This window comes from Talpa europaea, assembly GCF_964194135.1.
Source record: "Talpa europaea genome assembly, chromosome: 4".
NCBI lineage: Eukaryota > Metazoa > Chordata > Mammalia > Eulipotyphla > Talpidae > Talpa > Talpa europaea.
In genome coordinates, this window is record NC_140070.1 from 145,784,884 (window position 1) to 145,807,236 (window position 22,353).

Consider the following 22,353-nt stretch of genomic DNA (forward strand, 5'->3'; position numbering starts at 1 on the left):
CGTGCGGACGTGGGGGCCCGTCTACTCGGCTCCCGCGCGAGGTGCTGCTGTTCCCCGAAGAGCAGCTCCGGAAGGGGCCCCTCGGCTCCCTCCCAAAGCACAGCCGATGCAGACCCCGCTTCCAGGGGGTCGAGCCCGGGCACGGCCGTGTGTCCCCCGTGCTCACAGACGCGGGTCTTCATGGCACCGGGGGGACCGCGCCCCAACGCCCAGCCGGCCGGCGCTGCCCCCGCTCTGCGAGGTGGCGCTGTGTGAGGTGGCGCCGCGCCGGTCCTCTCGGGCACTTGCTTCCGGCTGTTTCTCGGCTGGGGCGCGGCCGGAGCAGCACCAGGCCCCCCGGCCGCCTGGCGTGCTCTGTAGCGCTCTCCCCTTCAGACTTGTCTGTGCGTCCTTTGCAGACTCACACTTTGTCTTCGGCGATCAGACACCGTCTATGAAAACATGTCATCGATCAAATAAAGCATCGTCACTTTCAGGCCTCTCGCTCTCTCTCTCTCTCTCTCTCTCTCTCTCTCTCTCTCTCTCTCGCTCGCACCTTTCTGGCGTGGGCAAGGCCGGCTCTCGGCCCGCGGGATGGCGTCTGGGTCTGTGGGGCCTGCGGGGTCTCTTTCTGGCGGCTGAGGGAGCCGTCCTGGGACGCAGCCGGCGTCGGCTCCCCGTGACACGCTGCCCCTTCCCGCACGGGGCCCGGAGCCTCAGGGCCTGCGGCGCAGCGGTGGAAGGGAGGCTCCTTTCCCGAGGAGGGCGATGGCCGCGCCCAGCGCGTCTGCCGTGGAAGGAGCGTCCAGGCGTCCATAGCGCGGGGACCATCCGGCCCTCCAGGAAGGGGGACCCGCGCTCGCCGGTGCCCACCTCCCCGTCCTGAGTCGGCGCTTCCTCCCAGCCGTCCCTTAGGCGTCGGCACTGGGGTCCGGGCTGGCTGGGTCCGGGGGGCCCCTTGGGCTGTGCCCTGCGGGGAGACCAGGGTCACCTCTCTGGGTGCAGAGCCCCGTGCGCCAATAGGGAGGCAGCAGAGTGAAAAGCCGGGCCCAGTGTCCCCGGCACCCCATCCCTCCCCTCAGGCAGATGTACCTGCCCCTCCCTCCTCTTCCCCCATCAAAACCCCACTCCTGCCCTGCTGCCCCCCAAACTCTCTGAGTTTTTCCGTTACAGTCTACACACCTGTTTCAACAAATAACACAAAGGCCCCATGCCACCCTGGGGGTGACCATCACAGCCAGGTGGGGTTCACCCCTCTAGCCTCAGAGGCAAGGCGGGGCACCCCACCCACGCTGCATAGCCGCCGGCCCTTGTGGGCCCCAGTGAACCCCACTCTCACTCGGGCCACACCGCACCTTCGTGGGAATGTCCCGCATTTCCCTTCTGATGGACACGGTGGTTGCTTTGACAGCAACAACCAGCCTCTGATAAACACAATGCAGGGACACCCTGCACGCGTGTCCTCACCGCCTGGGATCCAAGCCACGGCGCCGGTCTGGAAGCACAAGCCCAGAGGTATCCACGAGGTGGATACGCACAGAAGTGGGGGGTGGGGGGAGCAGGGCTCCTGTGGCATGGGGGCTCGGATGGTGCGGGGTGCTCAGGGGCACTCAGGGGGTGCAGGGCACTTCTGGGGCATGGGGCGCAATGCCGGTGGCCCCCCACATCCTGGGCTCGCAGGGGGACAGCCACTCCCCGGACTGCAGGTGTGGGGCACAGGGAGTCCCAAGGCTGCCTGCGCCTGGACACTGTCCCCCTTCACCCAAGGGTACCGTGATCACTGACACCCCGACACCTTGCAGTGAGTGCCTCGTGGTGGCCTCCTCCTTCGCGTCAGAACGAGAAGGAGCGGGAAATAGAGGGGAGACCTAAGGCAGGGCTCGCAGACTGGGATGGACCGAGCCCCACCCCTCACCCACCCCCCTGAGTTTCGGTCCTTTTCTTCTGGGGAGCCAGGGTGGGTCTGTGCCCGGCAGTGCCAGGCTGGGGACCGTGACGCAGCCTGGCCAGCTGTGACTCTGGGACCTTGCGAGTCGAGTGGCTAACCCGAACCCCCCATCTGGCTGTCGCGGCCGACGGGAAAGGGGTCTCTGCAGTCCCAAGACCGTTCCTGGCTGGCAGGGCTGGGGCAGGCGGTGGGAGCCACGGCCGGGAGATTGGGTGTCCTCGGGCTCCCTCCAGTGGGCGCTCAGGGGCTGCCGCCCAGAGAGCCGGGCGCCAGGGAGGCAGGATTGGGAGCAGGTTTGGGGAGCAGGGGAGAGGAGCGGGTTGTCTGCACCCCAGAAAACCCAAGAGGAAACGTCGCAGGGTCCACATCAACAGGGGCAAAGCAGGTGATGATTCCTCCCCCGAGCTGGCCTGGGAAGGAGAGAGCCCGGACTTGAGGCCGCCCGGGAGGGGCCGCGAGCCCTCCAGAGCCACAGCCGGGGCGGACGGTCTTGAGGAGCAGAGCGGCGCCGCGCGGCCCGGGCCAGTCCTGGGAACGGGTCCCGCGGTTCTCAGAGCAACGTCAGGCGTTGTCTGGAGTGGACACGGCCGCAGGGAGGGCTCAGCACGCCCGGGGTCCACGCATCCAGAGAGGGGTGGACGGGTGGGTGGGGGTGATGGACGGACAGATGCTGGGTAGACAGCGATGTGGTGGAGAGACAGAGGACAGGTATCACTGCTGCGTGATGCTTGCACCGTGAAGTTCGCTTTTCAGTCTTCCGCAGACGTGTCAGCCGCGCCGCGCCCGCCCCAGGCACCGCTGCGCTGCAGGGAGGAGGGTGCCCCCCCGGCTCGTGGGCCGGCTGAACCATCACACCTGCGGGATGGGCTGGTGAGGGACGGAGCCGTCTTTGATCACAGATGTGAACGAGTCGCAATCTAATTCCGCGAGAGTGGGGAACCCACCGAGAGTGGGGCTCTGTTTCCAGCAAGGCCCGGTCTGCATCTGGCTGAGCAGAGGGGCCGGGCCCAGGGCAAGAGGAGGCACAGGGCGGGGTGCTCTGTCACCGCACGTTTGTCTCACCACGGGACTGGCTTCTCCCAGAGAGAGGTTATTTCTGGTAAAAATCCCAATTCTGGGTAAGACCCCCAATTTCATTCTCTGGAGAGTTGGGGCTGGTTTCTCCTGAGCTGGGACTCAGCTCAAGATAATCCACTTGCCAAACTGGCACGTCTTGGGGGGGCTGCTCTGAACACCTTCGTCACAAAGATGAGATCAAAAATGAAAACCGGGGCCTCCCCGGTGGCGCAGCGGCTGAGCGCTGGGCTGTGAAGCTGCCCGCAGCCTCCGTAGCACCGGCTCGATCCCAGCCAGCCGGCGAGGGTCCCACATGGCGCGCAGACCTCTCCTGCCGCCCGCTGCTCCCCTCAGCAGTGTGCTTCGGTCCTTCTGCCTGCTCTGCTCCCCGCTCTGGCTCTGGTGGATCCTCTCACCGTCCCCTGCGTCTGGCCTGTACCCTGGTTCTTGTGTAAACGAATAAATAAATCTTTTTTAAAAAAAAAATGAAACCCAGAAGAAAGGGGTGCTGGGCACCCTCACTCCCCAGGGCAGACACATGTCCCTGCCCGTATCCCTTTCCCCTGCCCCCCTGCAGGTCACACGTGGGAGTCACCCGGCGCCTATGGCCCGTGGGGGGCTTAGCAAAGGCAGCTTCAGGCTTGATAACTGCTGTAGTTACCCCACTTTGGTTCTGAGGCTCAGCAGGTCCCTCTTTCCAATACAGTATTGAGCCTCTTGAACCCCAAAGATTGGCGAACACCACCCAGGACCCCAAAGGGGCTCGGAGCACATGCACAGCGAGGGAGGAAGCCCTGTGGCAGCCCTGCCCTGGAGGTGACGTGCCCCCCCCATGTCCCTGCTCCCTCCAAGAGCCAGATGCAGGGACACAGTCGCCACTCTTGGGGTCAGCGAGGCCGCCAGGCCAGGGCGACTGGCCCGTGCTCCAGGCCTGAGGCTCCGGTCGCACCAACCTTTCCCACTCAGGGGTCTGCCAGCAAGTGTTGCCCATCTGGCCACAAGCCCGGGACCCCTCACCACCCCGCCTGCACTGTGGCCCGGGAACAGACTCGTGCTGGGAACAGGAGCGCCACGTGTTTATTAGAGCTTGGGGCTTGCATTCTGGGACTCAGCAGAGGTGCAGGGAAACAGGGCTTTGCTGTCAGGAGGTGAGGGGAGTTGGGGGCACAGGGGGTGGGCAGGGGGCTTGCCAGGGGCTTACTCCTCAGGGGTGGGTGGTCTGAGCATGTGGGGCGCTGTGAACGCGTGTATGAGGTCACCGCACCTGGGTCCCTGCAGGAGGCACCTGTGGGCTCGGGACCCCTCAACGTCTGAGCTATGGGGTCTCCCATGACCTGGGAAGTGGCTCTCGGGGCCTGCCAGCCCACAGCAGACTAGAAGGGCCCGCCGGGGGGCGAGAGGTGGGGGCCGAGGGCTCCCCCCAGGATGACAGCAGGTGCAGCTATTTTTATGTAAGAAATGAAGCCCGCCTGCACGTCAGCGTTCACCCGACTCTCACATAAACCCCAAAGCGCGCCAGGTGGGAAGGTCCTTTTATTGTCCTGCTCTCGTCCCCAGGGGAGATGCGGGCGCCTGGCCTTGACATGTGCTTCCTCGGCTCCCTGGAGGAGGGCCCTGAGCGGGCGGCGTCTGCCCTCTGCTCACGGGCTGGGGCTGGCAGGGCAGCTGCGGGGCTCCGAGGCCAAGAGACCCTCATCTGGGACCCGGAGCACCCCGTCACCCCCACCGTACCCTGCTGGGAGGGAGGACTCGGCAGAAACGACACGCAACGGCGCAGCCCCCAGCTGGGAGCTGCCTTCGTGCTGAGCATCGGATCTTTATTGTTTGAAATGGCGGGGCCCGGGCAGGGGTCTGCGGCGGAAGCCCGTGCCAGGCACGGGGACAGAAACAAGCAGGGATGGGCGGCCCCCGCCGGGGTGGGCGGCCAGGACGCCCCCCGCGAGGACACTCAGGAGCCAGGGGGGCCAGGGCAGCAGCGGCGCCTCAGAAAGTGCATTCTGGAAGAAAGCACAGGCATTAGGGGCATCTTACCTCCGCCCACCACCGCCCAGCTCCCAAGGTCAACAGGCCGGAGGTCAGGGCCTCCCCCTGGCCGCTCGGGAAGGGCCAGGGCCGGCCACATGGAGAATGGCCGGGAGCTGTTCCAGGAGACGGGTCTCAGTGGGGCCCGTGCTCAGAGAGGTGGCATCACCCCAGAAATGTTGGGGGCAGTCAGCCAGGGGACTAGAGCAGCTCCCCTCCGGGTCTCAGGTCCTGATCTGGGCCTCCTGCGGGGTTTGCAGCATGGTTTGCTGGGAGGGGAGGGGCCGGGGCAGGGCCTGTCTCTGATCGGGGCGAGAGCAGCAGGACGCGCCCCCTTCCTGCATCACTTGGGACAAAGGCCAAGAATAGCTTTTGTGGGATCTCAGGAGGGTCCAGCCCTGAGCGGGGCTGCCGGTGGCCTGCCTGGACCTCCTCTCTAGGCTGTGGCGGGCGGGCGGCAGAGCCTGCTCCCTGGCGGCCTGGCCTGAGCCTCTGGGCGGGACGTCAGGGCCCGCGCCCGCGTGCGCAGCCCGGCTCACCTGTCTCCTGCAGAGGCTTGAAGCACCAGGGCACCTCCGGGATGCTGGAGTCGAAGCAGCAGCCTCTGTTGTTGCACTGCTCGGGAGTGACCTCGGGGTAGCCACAGTCCACCCTGTCCTTGGCCGGCACCATGCACTGGTTCGCCGCTGTCCCAGACAGAGCCCGGTCAGTTGTCACGGCTGCGGCTTGGGGGTGGTCTCTGGACGTCACATCGCCAGTTTGCAACCTGCCCCCGCTCCCGACCGGGGGGCCCACCCGCTCCGGCGCCTGCCGACCAGTTTTCTGGGTAAATATTTAAAGAGAAGCCTGAGAAGCCGCCGCCCGCCCGGCATCTGCCTCACTCGGCCGTGCTCCCGGCACCTGCTGGGGGCGCCCAGCGGCCCGCGCTCCCTCCAGCGGGCAGGCAGCAAGGAGACCGGGGCCCTGAGCCTGCACACGAAGTCCACTCCCCGTCAACAACTCCTCCGGAAAGGGGGAGACGCACGCTCCGGGTTCGGCTCCTCTCCTGCGTCCCCACCCCAAGCTGCCCGGCCCGCCCTGCCTCCCGCCCTCCGCTGCAGCCTTCCCGCCAGGTCCTTGACACTGCTGATGCCCCCAGCTCTGCTGGAATCGGTGCACCAGGGTCTTCAGGTGTGTTAAACGCTCTCTGGTGAGCCTCAAGCACAGAAGCCTCCAGCGGGCGGACGGCAGGTAACGCCATGCTCGCCCCTCCCGGCGGATGAGCGGCCCCGCCCCGCAGCTCAGCCGCGGGTGAAGACTGCCTGCCGTGCGGCGGCGCGTGTGCTGAAAGGGTTCTGGAGGTAAGTTGCTTCTGTCTTTCCTTTTTATTTTGCAAATGAGCCAGAATCGTGCAGCAAGACCTGGGTGTCCCGGGATGCAGTCTCAGCCAAGGGGGCGTGGGTGGGGCCGGGCAGCTCAGCACCCCAGCAGGCGGCGCTGGGTCCTGCGCTTTCTGCAGAGCCGGCTTCCGTGTCTGGAAGCTGGGGCCTGCCGGGCCCGGTACTGGGCTGGAGGGTGAGTGAGTGTGGTGACCGCCCACTGTCAGCTCCATGTGGAGGCCTGGTCACGTCCCTCAAGCCCCCCAAAGCCCCAGCCTGATCGTCCCCTGCCCCTTCTTTGTGTTCTGCCCCACCCCACCCCGGGTCCCACATCCTGCTGCAGGCGAGGCTGTTGCTACTCACACAGGCCCAAGTACTCCCCGGCCGAGCTGGAGACCCCCAAGGCCAGGAGCACAGCCAGCACGCAGAGCACTCTGGCCTCCATGGTGACCGCGGGCTCCAGCCGCGGCCCGGCCCATTTATAGGCCGGTGTTTGCAGACTCTTCTCCGCGTCTGTTTGCTTGGGGAGGGCAGCTCCAGGCCGGCTGCTCCTCCCCCGCCCGATTGTAAACCCCCTTCTATCCAAAATGGAGGGGCCCGCCCGCCAGAGCAAGAAGCAACAGCAGTGGGGCTGGGGCTGTGGCCGACACGCCCCCTGGGGCGCGGGGCTGTGCCAACCCCAGCCGGCCTGGCCCAGGCACTGATCAAGGGGCTGCCGGGGCACGGGCAGCAGCTCAGCCGAGCCCCGGCCCTGCGCCAGGCAAGCGTCCAGGCGCTCGTGGGGCTCAGCCTTGGGGCAGCAGGTCACCCCGCCGGGGCTCCGGGCAGACCCCGGGCACTCGGGGCGGGCGCCATTTTACTTACCCTGTGAAAGGTCGAAGTTCCTTTCCTTGTCGGCTCACTTTTCCAGCAAAAGTTATTCCTTACGAGAGCCACACGTTAACAAATGCATCGGGTAAACAGTGTTTTAGCAAAAGCATCCGACGGACACGAGCCCCTCCCCGGCCAGGTCAGCCCAGGGGGGGCAGGCCCTGGCCCAGCTCCTGCTGTTCGCAAGCACGGCTGTGTCTTGGGAGTTGTTTTCTAACCACGTATCAGAATGAGTGGGGACAATTATTCCCATTTTCCGAAGGAAGAAATCGAGGCTCAGGGTGCGAGGTGCCCCTGCATGTTGCTCGTAGACCCGGTGGGCGGGACTCGCCCCCGTGGGGCCTGGAAACCGCGTGTGTGGGGCAGAAGCTGGGGTCCTGTGCTGTGTTCTCCGGCTCCTTTCTGGCTCCCCACCCCTCCCCAGCACGGCTGGCGGCCCATGTCTCCTCCAGACCCTCAGGATTTCACCCCAGAAGGGCTCCCAGGCAGGGACCTGTTTGCGGGAGGGGCTGCCCACCGAAGGTTTGTGCGCAGAGCGCCCTGCACTGAGGGCCAGACAGGGCCAGCTGCCCACAGGCCAGCCCCACGGGGCCTCCCAGCTGCTTGCATGCCCCACAGGAGGCCCAGGACCCGCCACCAGGGGCGGGTGGGGGCGGGAGCCCGCCTCGGAGAGGATGGAGCTCACTTCCAACACCGCAGTCGAGCGAGCCTCCCGTCCCATGGCGTGACGGTGATGTCGCCCTCGTGAGCCTCGGCAGGGTGCAAAGCTTGTGTCTCGGAAAGCAACGTGCACACCGAACTTAGAAATACCTTTTTGCTAAAGAACGCCGGCGGCGTCAGCCTCAGCAAGTGTGATCGCTGCGTGTGGTGGGTCGTGTCCTCCCTGAGTCCTGCCCGCCCTCGGCCTGGAGCACACTTTACACGGGACAGGGGTGCAATGATCCAGGCTAGGGTGATGCCAGACCTCTTTGCTAATGGAGTCTCATAAAGCACAGTAAAGCCAAGTGCAGTAAAAAGAGATCCGTGGGCGCATCTGTGGGTGTGACTCGCCCAGACTGAGTGACTCACAGACCAGGCGCTTGGCCCGGGAATGCAGGGCCCAAGGTCCTAGCCCTGAGCTCAGAGCCCGAAGCCACGGGCGACGAGCAAGCTTTGGGGCGTCCATTGTGAGCAAGGCCTTAGAGCCAGAGGCCGCACGGCAGACTTCTCGAAGCGGGATATCTGAGCTGGGTCTTGAGGGACGTGTAGGAGTTCACAGGTGGGTCAGGGGGCATCCCAGGCAAGGTGCTGCTGACTCCAGCCCAGGCGTCCACGAGGCCTAGAGGGCCATCCACTCATTCCACGGCTCTCTGGTCTCGTCCCCCCGGCTGCTCGGCAGGCGGAGAGCCAGCAGGAGGGAGAAGGCACAGCGGTGATTAGTCACAGCCCTGGGCTGGCCCCGGGTCACTCACCTCCAGGAACTTCCCGCTGCCCAGCTGTCACGCGTCCTGTGCTGCCCAGGGCAGCCCTCCTCCCTTCCACACAGGTGCTTGGCCTCTCCTGGAGCGGGCCTTCCAGACCCTTCCTGAGCAACCAGACCTGACTGTCCAGGTTTGGGGGAGCAAACATAGTGACGGTTCAGGGGCATGCCTGTCTTGGTGTGGTCTACACTGTGAGCCGATGTGGGGGTGGGAGCCATGCAAGCGGGACCCCGCTGGCCTGGAGGGGGAGGGGTGGATGGCAGGTCCCAGTGGGGCCTAGGAAGAGCCTCCACACTGGACCTGGGTCTCCTGCCCCCAAAGCGGGCCACTGCCTGTCCTGCCACACACAGGAGGCAGCGCCAGCTCAGGGCCAGCTCAGGGCCAGCAATCTCCAACCCAGGACTCCCTTGGGCTCGGGAGGTGCTGCCTGTGCCCGGCTGTCACCACAAGGAAGTGGCCCCCAAGTGAGCTGGTGAGCAGCTCCTCAGGGACAGAGATCAGCCAGAGGGACACAGCTACCAGCTGAGCAGCCGAACCCCTTCTCCACCCTGGCCGCCTCTGGGCCTGCAGCCCTGCCGGCCACGGGGCCTGAGAGTGCGAAGCCGCAGCTCAGGGGCCCAGCAGCTCTGGGCCCTGGCGTCCCCTCAGACCCAACCCCCGCCTGCCCCCTCCCCACCCAGCCCGTGGGCCCGCGGAGCCTGGTCCCGGGAGGCACTGGCCACAGGTACACCCTCCCCCGCGTCCAGCCCCCGGGGCCACGACCCGGCTTCAGACATCTTCCCTGTGAGTCCCCTGTCACCCAGCAATGGCCGAGCACGTGGCGGGCAGTAGCCCCGGACACAGGTCCTGCCTGCAGCCCCCACATGCTGTGTCCGGAGCAGGGGCGTGCAGCTGGCTGTTCAAGTTCAGGTGGGGTCAGACGGCGCTGGGGCCCGGTCCAGCATGGCCGTGTGCCCACGGGATGGACGCGGGCCAGGGAGACAGACCTAGAGACGCCGTGGGGGCACGGTGGCTAGGACTGTGGGGGTGCGGCTGAGTGCCAAGGACTCCCAGGCCTACTGGGAGCTGGGCGGGCGGGGAGGACCCTCCCTGTGGCCTTGCCAGGGCCGGTCTGGCAGTACCTCGACCTCAACTGCTGCCTCCAGAACTGAGGGAGATCGTGGCTGTGCCCACCCAGCGGCCGTTCCACCTGACCTAGGGCCAGCAGCCCCCAACTGTCTCCAGGAGCCCGCGCAGCCCAGCGGGAGGGAGCTCGGCAGCTGATCTCGGCGGACCCTACTCCCCATCCCTGCCCTGACCCGCTCCCCCCAAGCCCACACACAGGACGCCGTCCTTGCTGCTGACCGCAGCCCGGGAGCCCCGGCACCCGGCCCTTCCTGCGCCCGTGTCCACAGGGCTGCGGGTCTCATGAGTCACGGGTCATAATCCATCGTCAGTAGCTTGTTGGGCCCCTTCCGTGTGCCCGCAGGTCACCTGCATAGTCCCCAGGGGGTCTTTGGTTCCAATTTCCTTGTCACCAGGGAGGCTGAGACAACACTGGCCAGGAAGTGGAGCTGGCCTCCTGGACGGACGACCTGGCTCCGCCCAAGAGTCCAGGACATAAGGCAGCACATCCGGGAGGCCCCATAGGGAGGTGGCCTGGACAAGCCGTCCACACCAGGCGCTGGTGACAGTCCTGCCAAGGGCGCCTGCCCTCACTGCCAGTAGCCTCCCTGTCTGTTGGCAGCTGTGGGGCCATGGGGAGCAAAGCTGGCACCCTCAGGCAGGGATAGGCTCCAACCAAGCAAGCCCAGCAGAAGCCACCCTGGGCGATGCCCCCAAGCTCTCTGGGCCCAGCAGATATTTACCCAAGCTCCTGCCCCGAGGCTGCCTCAGGGACTCTCTAGGGGGTCCTCACCTGTAGGCCTTTGGTGTTGGGGAGGCCCTGGTCGGGCGCCTACTGCTGTTCCCATCCCTGGAGACATGGCGATGTCTTCAGTTTCTCTGGGATGATGCCTGCTCACAGCTCAAGTGTTTGCACCTCGTACAAGCTCTAGGGGGCTGTGAGGTTCTCAGGGCCCACTACCTGGCTCTGGATCACTGGGAACCTTTATTTACTCCTCACCCCCAACAAACTCTGAGATGTTAGCAGATCGGATGACCCCTCCTATATCTAGTTAGACATCAGAATTCTCCAGAAACTGCCTCCTGTTAGTCCAACTACGGCACCCGGCTCTCTCAGTGGCCCCACTATGGCTTTATTCACCAGATCAGAAACAGAAACACTCCACTCCCCCTGCGGCAGAGGGAGTGGGAGCACTCACAGCACATAAACAGTGCCGCCTAAAAAATGTCACATGCCATCTCCAAAATTTCCTCCCTTGAACCTTCAGTAGCTCAACACAGATAAAATACTAAAGACTCATCTAAAGCTTCTTGGCCATATTTTTTTTTTTTTTTGTAAGGCCATGGTCTGTCATCTTTCTTTGAAACAGGATATCTGAGCCTCAGCTGACCCTCTGTCCTAATATCCACTGGGAGTAGGGAACAATTGAGGTAGTCACAGCTGCGTGTATTCATCAGATGTTGAGTTTAGATACAAAACCCAAAGACAGAGGTCTAAATCTGTTTCTCAAGATCCTCTCTAGGACACATCATGTGACAGACTCTAATGAGAGAAAACAAAGGCAAATAAATAATGAGCATTTCCTTCTCCTAAGGAACTTTGTACTATAGTAGTAAATTAATGCAAACAAATTATGCTCTTTATTGAAGAGCCTGGAAAAGTAAACAAGAATGCAGATACCTATTCGTGGATGAAAAGACCACATATGTTAAAGGAAAGATTGTTTTCAAAATTAAACTATATATACAAAACATTTTCTACCAAAATCCCAAAGAAAGAATTTTATGAAATGGTTCCAGGATTTATATAGAAAGGGAAAGAGTAAAACATTGAAAGAATAAATAATAGGAAAAGGACAAGAAGAACCACATGGTACCCGCCTTAAATAACATAGATATGTTGGATTATAAAACAGCTGCACTTAGGACAGGGAAGTATTGGAGTAGTGATAGAATCTGGACACTGGAACAGAGCAGAAGTAGAACTATGATGTAAGGACCTTGGATAATAACAACAATGTATTTCATTTCAGTAGGGAAAATGACTATCGAATAAATGGTACAACAACCAGTCATCTATCTCAAAGATAAATTTGGATTCCTACCTCACAACACTAAGCTATTTTTAGTTTTCCATATTGAAAAAAAGTAAATTTAGATCCACAACTTAAAACCCATTGACAGACTTCCAGGTCAACTTAAGGCAAAATTTTAAAGCATTCAAAAGAAAAAAATATACTGCAGATTAATTCATACCAAACCACCTCCTTCCCAAGGTAACAATAACAACTCTGGAAAATTTACAAAAAGAATGACCTGCTGGTGATGGAGAGGGAAGAAAAAAATGGAAAACACAAGGTAAAGTCCCTGGAAGGAGCTAACACTGGAAGGAGGAAAGGGAAATGAGTGATATGCCATCTTTTGGGGTTTTTGCCTGAGGGTCATTCACAGGAGGTGTTGTATAGTGATGGCTAAAATCCCAATAGGAAATCTACAGCCTTTCTAACCTGAAGAATTGTTGCACAGAGAACAGGGCAAGCCCAACTGCAAGAAAGTGAAGGGATAATCCCAAAAAGGAGAGAACCAAAGAGGGAAAGTCCCAAATTCTATGTAAAACCTCTCTCCAGATCTGTCTGACCTTTGAACCACATGTATGCAGGTCAGACTCCAGCTAAAGAAGAAAGAACTGACCTGTGTTTTGAGAGCCACTAAGAGGCAGAGTTTGAAGTTTGAATCAACCAAGCAAATCAAAACAAAACAAAATAAACATAATGCTCTTCAGAGGAATATAACAGAATCTAGACTCTCTACAGCATAACCATATAATGTCCTGGACTGTCGTGAGCGGGATTAATTGGCTTCAGTTGGAAGTTGGCTCTCAAAGATAATTTTATTCCTATATTAGTCACACACACACACACACACACACACACATACACACACACAAGTTCATACAGGCGAGCCAACCCAAGTTCCCAAAGTACATTTGACTGAAGATAGTAGCCATGACATGTCTTAGCTGGGCCTTCCACCTAGGTGAGAGTCCTCCAGCTATGGAAGTCTCTAGGCTCGAGGGCCCACAATCCGGACAGTCATGCAGGGTGTTGAGCTGATAGGCAGTTTTTTGTGCCGCAGTCAGGGAGCAAGCCGCAGGTTTGCAGGAAGTAGAGCCGGGGAGTGCAGGTCGGTTCATGGGGTGCTGAACTGGGGAGCCACGCAAGAAGAGGTTTAGGCTGGAGAGCGAGTCTAAGTCCAAAGGGAGGGCGCGAGCTAGACTTCAGTAGAGTAGCCTCCGGCAAGTCCTTCACTCCAAGCCAGTATTTTAGGACTGCTCTGAGTCTGCTTCAGGTACCAGCTCCTTTTATACCTTCTTATCAGGTTTAGACTCATGTACCATCTGCTTTATCACTCAGTATGTGGCCTCAGCTACTTTTACTCACAGTGCTCACAGGCACCTTAATATTTTTATTTTTACTTGTAAGCTTTATATGTTCGTTACACGGATGCAACCCAAAATGACTCATCAGACAAAGATACAGGGCAGAGGCTTGTAGTCTCTAGAGAAAAAAAATCAACCTGAGATGACCCTAGTGTTGTCATGACCTGGTAAAGATTTTTAAACAGTTATCAGGATTATGCTGGAAGAAATAAAGAAAAATGTGCTCACATGCATGACAAGGTGGATGGAAGGGAGGCGTGGAGGAAGGAATGGAAACAGTAAAAACAAAGAGAGCAACAGGAAAATAAAAATACTAGAGCTGAAAACTCCAGTACGTGAGATTAAGGCTTACTGGGTGATGAAAACAGCATAATGAAGATGACAAAGCAAGAGTCGAAGCAACTGTTCTCTGTGAAGAACACAGAGGGGAGGGCCTCCCCGGCGGCACAGCAGTTGAGCGCTGGGCTGTGAAGCTACCCGCAGCCTCTACAGCACTAGTTCGATTCCCGGCTGCGCTGGTTCAATTCCCGGCTGCGCTGGTTCAATTCCCGGCTGTTCCCTGGCCTCCAGAGGAGGGTCCCACATGGCGCGCAGACCTCTCCTGCCCCCTGCTGCTCCCCTCAGCAGTGTACTTCGGTCCTTCTGCCTGCTCTGCTCCCCGCTCTGGCTCTGGTGAATTCTCTCACCCTCCCGCGCTTCTGACCTGTATCCAGTGCTTGCATAAATAAATAAATAAATAAATCTTAAAAAAAAAAAAAAGAACACAGAGGGGGAAAAAGATGAGAAATAAAACCTCAAATGCTCATGGGACAATAGCAGAAGATCTAGCAGAAGTGAAACAGAAAGTAAGTGAATAAGAACAAAAATGAGCAATGCTGGATCTTTGAAAAGATCAAACAATGGATAAATCTCTCCCTAGACTGATAAAGGAAAAAAATGGAAGAGCATGAACTGCCAACCTCAGAAATGAAAGCTGGGCTATCACTCTAGTCCTACAGATATTAAAAGGAGAGTTATGGAATAGTCACAATAATATTAATGCTCATTAATATTAATAACAACAGGTTTGACAACATATGAAATGCACAAATTCCTTCAACAGCTCAATGTATCAAATTTTGTGCAAGAATAAATATAAAATCTTAAAAAACCTATTTCTACTAGACAGTGTGAAGTTACTAGCAAAGACCTTCCTACAAAGAAATTTTCACGGGCACTGATTACACTATTGCATTCTATCAGTCAAAGAACTCCAATCTTATGCACACTTTGAACGCCCCCCAGCTCCTTTTCTGGGACCAGCAAGAACCTGATACTGAAGTCTGACATATTATGAATGATGAAAGACCTTTGTGAATACAGACTTGAAAATACCTAGCAAGGTATCAGCAAATTGAATCTAGCAAGATGTAAACACGGGACTACGTGGTGATACAAAAGGGCTCATCTGAGATGATTCAACATCAAATAATCAATGCGATTCCCCACATTAGCAGAAAAAAAAAATGAAAGCAAAAGCATCATCCTTTCAATTTCTCAAAAGCTGGTGGGGGTGCTGACTCTGCAGCCTCGGAGAAGAGATGGGCTGTGAGAATTTTCACCAAAATGCGCGTGAGAAAGTCAGAGTGGAAAGACCCCCACCACCACCACCACCACATAAGGTGGCTGTATCTTGTGCTGGTTCCTCTCCCACGGCCGGCATCATGAGCCCGGCAGCAGGTGCAGAGCCGTTCTGAGGGAAGTGAAAGCGCACCCCACTGCGTGGAGTCTGGCCACGTGGGCGGCCATGCAAGCCGCAGAGAAGAGGCCAGGAACGGCTCTCGGGTCCTCTTGCTATGAGCGTGGTCTGCAGCCCCTCACGCCTGTCCACCCAGGAGGAGGGCGAGTTCTCTGTGTGGGGGAGGCACCCGCCAGGGGTCCTGTCCGTGGGCACTGGCGGGCTGCGCTGACGGGGCCTGGTGGACATGTGCTGGGTGTGGCGCAGGCCCCTCTCTCGAGCTGGCCTCACACTAGCCGTCATCCCATGTCACGCTTTCACCTCGCCAAGCGCATAGCCCGCCGGGGCCTGAGGGCAGCGTGCGCGCACAAAGGGCCGAGCCCGGGCAACAGCCATCTGGCCCAATCCTCCCCACGCTGAGCCATCAGGGAGCCCGCAGGCCCACGAGACACGTGCCGCCCTGCCTGGTATAGCGGACGGCGAAAAGCTAAATGTCAGGCCCATTAGTGGACTGTCCACACCCGCGGACTCCAGGATATCTTGTTCTTGAATGTCTTGAGGGGCATGAGCCAGGTATTAATATTTGCTGAACTCCCGCAGGTGGAAGAGTCACTAAACAAAGAGCAGTCAGCCAATATTTACCAAACATCCACTGCGTGCACACCGCTGGCGCTGGGAGACACGTGGATGGTGATAAAGGCTCAGGTCAGGGAGGGGCGTGCCCCCTGCCCTGGGGGTCCACGCAGCCCCCCAGTGCCCGCTCTGCTGCCCTCCAGAGGCCGGCTCGGTAAGTGCAGATGAGCAGGTGACGCTGCTTGGTTCAAGCCTAAGTGCACAATGGGCAGCGTCCTGCAGGAGGGGGACACCTCGGCCTGGGCCTTGGTGTGAGCAGGACATGCCCCTGGGGTGGAGGCCCTAGGCAGGAGGTCTTTACTGAGCCAGAGGCAGAGTGAGAGGAATGCAAACAGCTCTCCTGGGCGTTGGGCAGAGCAGACCCTTCTGAGACTTGGGGTTTCGTGGGGATCCTGGAGGCGCCTGCAGAAGGCCCCGGCATTGGCCTGCAGGTGCAGCTAGTGGAGGACCCAGCGCCGTGGGCACAGCCTTCGCCTCCCGTCTTTCCTGTGGCACAGAGAGGCTGCCAGGGAGGGCTGTGCAGGGGCTAGAGATGGGAGAGTGTGGTTCAAGCTTTTGAGGGTGTCCCCGGGCCCCTGAGCATGGGCTCCTGACGGAGGGACACTGTCCCCACCTGCCCTCGCGTGGGCCCAAGCGAGGTGTCAGGAGACTGCCTCAGTCCCACGTGAGGGTCTTGAGCAGCAAACTCCTTGGACACCGGTCCCTCCCCACTCGGTTCAGGGAACTTGGCCCTGCCAGCCCCCTGGAGGGTCTCCCTGCCAGGACCCAGGGCCCAGAGCCGCTATCCCACCTGGGGCAGGCCCTGCCTCCCCCCGTCCTGCAAGAAGCTGCAATGGGTGGCTGTGTGGAGAGGGTGAGGATGTTGGTGGTGCTGAGCTTGCGTGAGCAGCCCTGGCACAGCGCACTCCCTGAGGCCACAAGTTAGTTTTCTGGGAGGTTTTATGGCCCTGGGCAAGCGCCCAAAGGCTAGCAAAGGAGCAGGAGGCCCTCGCAAGAGGCGGAAAGAGGCTTATCGTCACTCCGGGTAAGCCTGGCAGCCCGCACTCGCTTATTTGCCCTCGTGGGGGCCACGGAGTCATAATTCAGTCTATCCGCGTGCCAAGGTGCAGACGCAGGACTGGGCAGCCACCCTCCAGACCAGAGGGGCTAATCGATAACTCCAGGGCCATTAGGGGCCCGAGCCTGATAAGGGTGTCAGCACGAGCCCTGGGGTGGTGCCCACCTCTTCACAGAAAAGAAAAGCCACACGCCATTTTTAGGGTTGACCGCGAGTAACCCGTGGGAGCTCGGCGTGGAGCTGATGCGGAGACGTCGTTTGGACCTGGGCCCGGTGGGATACGCCGTTAATAGGGTGTCGTTTCCTGACGTTGTGTCTCCCCGCTGGGAAAACCCCGGGTGCGCTCCGTTCTACAGGATTCCGGGCTCAATCAGCCGGATGATTCATCTGCTGAGGTCTGAGGATGAATTTTCAGGACTATTCATTTTCTTACTTTTCTCATTAGTTTCCTGTGTTTCTCGGCAGGTCTTCCCTTTGCTTTCAGCTTTGAAGCAATAACATTATGATTAAAAATTAGCCAATATGTTGCTAAAAAGACAGTGAAAACACAGAGCTTTAAAACCTGGTGGCCACCAGCATGTCACGGGGGGGGGGGGGACGGCAGGCAGGCGAGGCACGGGGGTGCCCTTGTCGTCAGGAGGGACGGACTCGGGTGCGGCAGGCACCTGGCGAGGAAGGCAGGGCTCACGGTGAAGATACAGCAGTTGTAAATACCTTTGTGCCCATAAAGGGGCAAAGGTGATGCTGAACGCGGCCTCAGTTTCCCTCAGCCAATAAAAGGAAGTAGTTTAGGGAAGGGAAAGTGGTTTAATCTGTTGCCGACGAACAAGGGCAGCAGACTCACGTCTGCAAGACCAACGTCCTGCTCGTGGGCAGCGCCAGGGGTGTTCACATGAAGAGAAAAAGGGGGCGATGGCCGAGGGTCTGCGAAGGGGAGGGAGACGGGCCGGAGCGGAGAGGGTGGGCGCCCGCTGGCTTCTCTCAACAGCTGCTGTTTAACTCCCTTCTCCTGGGAATGCAAGAGGCAAACCCGTCAAACAAGGGGGAAATTGCAAGAAATATGGAAAAGACAAACTTGTCAATGCTTCTCTGAGACACCGTCATTGTAACTGCATCAAAGGCAGGAGCAGGGGAGGGCGGCGGCCAGGAAGGCAGAGCCCGTGTGGGGAGCGCCCTGCTGCGCTCCAGTCGCCTGAGCAAGAGCTCGGGGCCCAGGGGCTTGGGCCAGGCGGACCCTCGGGTACCTGGGAGCTGTATCCTCTGTGATATACATGAATAAGCAATCATAAATAGGTTTCAAATCCACACCGTTACCTATCCTGACGCGTATATAACTTAAATCCCTGACAATAAAATTTCTGAAGTGCACCTGAAATAGTCAAACTTCTAGCCATGTATTTGTTCACAGAGAAAGCACTGTGTCCCCTAACTGGAAATATTGCCAGCGCTCCATGATCAAATGCAACAAAACTAGAAAATAATGACATTTTTGAAAGGTTCTTGTCCATGGGAATTTAAATGTCTTCTGGTAAATGCTTGTGGCTGAAAAATAAACTACAAACCAAAAGTAGGAATTTTTTTTTTTAAATCGTGATAATAAAAACACCACCTTTCAGTAGCCATGAAAACTATTTTAAATGGTGATCAGAGGAAAATGTGTGGTTTAAAACACACATTAGTAATAAATGAATTCAGTTGCCAGCTCGGGTAGGAAAAGCCTGATAACAGAAGCAAATATAAAGGTAAATAAATTCATGAAGTAGCTAAGAAAAAGAGTAGAAGTAACAATATGAATTATTGTTCATTGATTCTTTTTTTAAAAAACTAACCTAATCAAGAGGGAAAAAAGAAAAAATTCTCAAATATACATAATAAGAATTAGGAAAACATTTGTTGAAACAGAGGGAACTTTAGAAATTATAAGGTTCTGCTCTGAGTAACTTTATGCAACTGATTTTGAAACTCTGGATAAAACAGGTAAGTGCTAGGAAATCCATCTGTCAAAATTACTCCAGAAGAGCCATCAAGTGCGAATAAACCTTAGAAGAAATACAGAGAAGGTTATTAAGGGACAAGCCCATAAAACTTTCTATCCCAGACAGTCTTACAGGGAAACCTAACAAAACCTTAAATACCAAGTAGTCCAAGTGCTATGTAACTACTCTAAGACTTAAAAATCAAAGAAGGGCCTCCCCGGTGGCGCAGCGGTTGAGCGCTGGGTTGCGAAGCTGCCCGCGGCCTCTGCAGTGCCGGTTCGATCCCCGGCTGCTCCCTGGCCACCAGAGGAGGGTCCCACATGGCGCGCAGACCTCTCCTGCCGCCCGCTGCTCCCCTCAGCAGTGTCCTTCGGTCCTTCTGCCTGCTCTGCTCCCCGCTCTGGCTCTGGTGAATTCTCTCACCTTCCCGCGCTTCTGACTGTACCCCAGCTCTTGTATGTATGTATGTATAAATAAAGAAAGAAAGAAAATCAAAGAAAATGCCCAACTTCTATCTAAAACTTCACTGAAATGTGTCATAAATCTAAAACTTCTAGAAGAAAACATACCAGGAAACCCACGTCCTCGAAATAGGCAAAGACTGCTGGGAGGACCCAGAGAAGCCGAGTCTGTTCTCCAAGACTAAGGCCATGGGCTCTCGGACGGCGTCGCCGAGGAGTGGACAGGCACGTTGCTGAGCGGGAGACACCCCTGCCCAGCTGATACGAGATCCAGGGCCCGCAGGGAGAGGGGTGCCGCGCTCCTGCAGGCCTGCGGCAAGGGGGCGGAGGCCCGCGCGGCCTGTGAGGGCTCTGGAGAGACCCTCCAACAGGGCTGCTGTAGGAACAGCCGCGCCGGGGAAGGGAGCGCGTCCATGGCGCTCCACACGGCGGCCAGTGCCCCGGAGCTGGCTGGAAGTGGACTTCTGGACGCTGCTGCTCATACACAGCCGGGGCTGATGTGGTTTCGGAGTCAGTGGGCTTGAGAGCCTGAGGGTCACGACCTCTACAGCTGGGTTAATGGTCCTGTTATTCCCCTCGACCCCCGCCTCCCGGTGAGTCAGGTTCTGGTCTCGGGCACCTCCTCTCCAGGCTTTCTGTTCTTGTCCTCCATCAAGCCCACGTCAGCAAATCAAGGCTGGCCCAGCCTCATGAGTGTAAGAGCTTACGACAGTGGCTGAGGTCACTCTGGGCGTTGGGGAGTGCTGTGACTGTGCGCAGCCAGGCCTTTGCCTGAACCCCAAGAGCCCCCGCGCCCCCAAGCGCCGCCCAACACTCCCATCCACAAGGCTGCCGTGGACGCCTGTCTCCAGGGCAGCCCCAGCAGGGGGCGCTGGAGGACGGCCGTGGCCTCAGGGGCTCAGGACTCCTGGGGGATCCCCTTCCACTGGCAGGCGGGAGCAGGAGCTCAGGCGTCAGCTCACACTGTGTCCTGCGGGGCTTCACTCGAGGGCTTTGAAGGAAAAGAATGGGGGATTGAAGATAGAATGGACCAAGAGCTACGCCTGCTTTCCAGCCGCATTTCTTGAGCTCACTGGGCAGCTGTCGGGGGGGCCGGTCCAGCGGGCAGCTGCTTGCTGCCAGTCAGTAAACAGACCTCCCCCTTTGTAAAGTTAGAGTTCAGCAAGATGGCTCTGGCCGCGCCAGCCTGCACTGCCTCGTCGCCCTCGCCCTCTGCTCGTGAAAACACCCGCGCGGAGCTGCAGCTCTCACGCCCGACCCCCGACGCGGCGGCCATCAGGTCAGGCCTGGGCTTGGAGGACGAACTTGCACGCTATGGGCTTGGCCTTGTTGGTCCTCAGTGTCTCGCTGGGCAGCATAAATGCTTCATCGTAAGGAAGAGATTAGGATCTCGAGTCCTGTGCCACCTCCTGGGGGTTGTGGTGGGGGGTGCCCCTGAAAATCATGGCTGCTTCGTTCTGAGGGACAAGAACCCAGGTTTGGGGGTGCGGAGAGGGAGGAAGGGCACTGACGGCCGCAGTGGGGCCGGCACGTCACCCCACGATGTCCCTTTGGGGGTGGGAGTGGACTCTGGAGTCTCAGGATAAAGAAATACCGTGTTCTCGAGGGCTGGGGCAGAGGTGGCCCCCCAGCCCAGATCTGGGGTTTGGTTCAAAAGAGGGTGTTTCATGCTCTTCAGTGCGGCCCTCTCCACAAAGGACATGACTTCAGGGGAGACTGGGGTGAGCACCAGGCGGGAGAGCAGAGGATTCTAGCAACCTGACGCAGAAGGTGGGGCTGGGCAGGCCGTGGGGAAGCAACTCTGGCCCGAGGCCCTGCTGTCCTGTCCTTTGATCTAGGCCCAGCGACCCCACGTATGGGGAGACTCAGCTTCCGATTCCTGGCCCACGCGGGAGTCTCCCCTTCACAAGGAGACATGATGAGGGTGACGCTGGCGGCTGGAGGGGGCCCCAACTTGCACGCCGGTGGCCGGGCACCCGCTCCCTGAGGTTCCCCCACACAGGAAGGGCTGAGCCAACACCTAAGGAGGGTGAGACAAAGGCCTCTGAGCTGGTGGAGCCCAGAGTGAGGCAGTATCGGGGTCTGACTCCCCAGAAGGCAGTGACAGTGGCTCCTAAAGTCCAGAGTTAAACCCACATCTCCTGCTCGTTTTCCCCTGTCTGCTGGCAGGAGACGCCCCGTCACCGCTTTGGGGGCCTGAGCACCACCCTCCGGGCGCACACCGGCAGCCGGCGAGGTGGGCGCTCACAGGGCAGGCCGGCAGGACGAGGCATGAGGGACCGGCTGAGACGGCAAGCAGGACAGGACCGCTCCCCTTCCTTCCAGAGGTTTCTCGCAAGAGCCGAGCAAAGTGGAGAGAGCAGGTGAGGTATCTAACGAGCTGCAGGAAAGGATCCGGGTGTCCTCCCGTCTAGCAGACAGAAAGGCCCTGCAAGGGTGACCGAGGGGAACCCGGAACCCCAGACTGTTCTAGAAGGGCTCAACCACCCTCACGTCCGAAAGAGGAGAGCAGACACCTGCTGTGAAGGGTCTGTGGCTGGTGAGCGGAGGGGGGGGAGGGCCCGCCGTGTCAGCTTCCCGCCCGTGTTCCGGAAAGGACCCTCCTGCGGGCACACAGGCCCAGGCGGCTGAGGTCCGAGCGCTCGCACGGCGCCAAGGCACCTTTCCAAGGAGCCCCAGGATGTGGGCAGATCCAGGGCTGGGCCAGGAGGCGAGGTCACGTCATCCACCGCGAGCTCCAGGACCCGGAGCTGCTGCCCCTGGGCCTCGCCCACGACCTCTCCTCCAGGAACCCCGTCCCTCTTCCTCCTCGGTTAGTGTGTTCCCCTCGCTCCTGCCCAGCCACCTCCCTTTCCGGAGTCCAGCCCACGGCGTGGTGGGAGTCGTCGTGCCTGCGTGGCCGTGGGGCAGGGGACATGGCGCCTTTCGCTGGGCTTTGACGCTCTCCCCCTTCCGAGGGGAGGCGCTCCGCAGCAGGGCACAGAGTGAAAACTGATCGTCAGAAAGGGGCTGGAAGGGCGCCGCGGACAGGGCAGCGGTGAAGTTCTCCGCCATCAGCGGAGACGCGGGGTCTCGGTGAATCTGTGGAGGGGCTGGGGAGAGCCACGGAGAGCAGCTCCGCCTCTCGCTCTCCCGCCGGGCTTTTATTACAGATGCCAACAAAGGCGAAGAAAGCAGCGCGCGACTGTGTTTTTGCTGGCCCAGATGAGCGCGTGACTGCTGGAAACTAGTCCCCTGGCCGGCGGGGAACGTGCGCACCAGAAGCTCGTCCTC

The 22,353-nt window shown here is 59.1% G+C and overlaps 1 protein-coding gene across 1 annotated transcript; it reads right to left on the reverse strand.

Moving 5' to 3' along the window:
* Nucleotides 1–2,776: 2,776 nt before the first annotated feature.
* LOC311170404 (trefoil factor 3-like) lies at nt 2,777–6,808 on the reverse strand (the record flags this gene model as incomplete). Its single annotated transcript, XM_084232768.1, has 3 exons — nt 2,777–2,844; nt 5,545–5,691; nt 6,727–6,808. 3 exons carry the CDS (start codon nt 6,806–6,808, stop codon nt 2,777–2,779), a joined length of 297 nt encoding a protein of 98 aa, XP_084088894.1.
* Nucleotides 6,809–22,353: the final 15,545 nt, after the last annotated feature.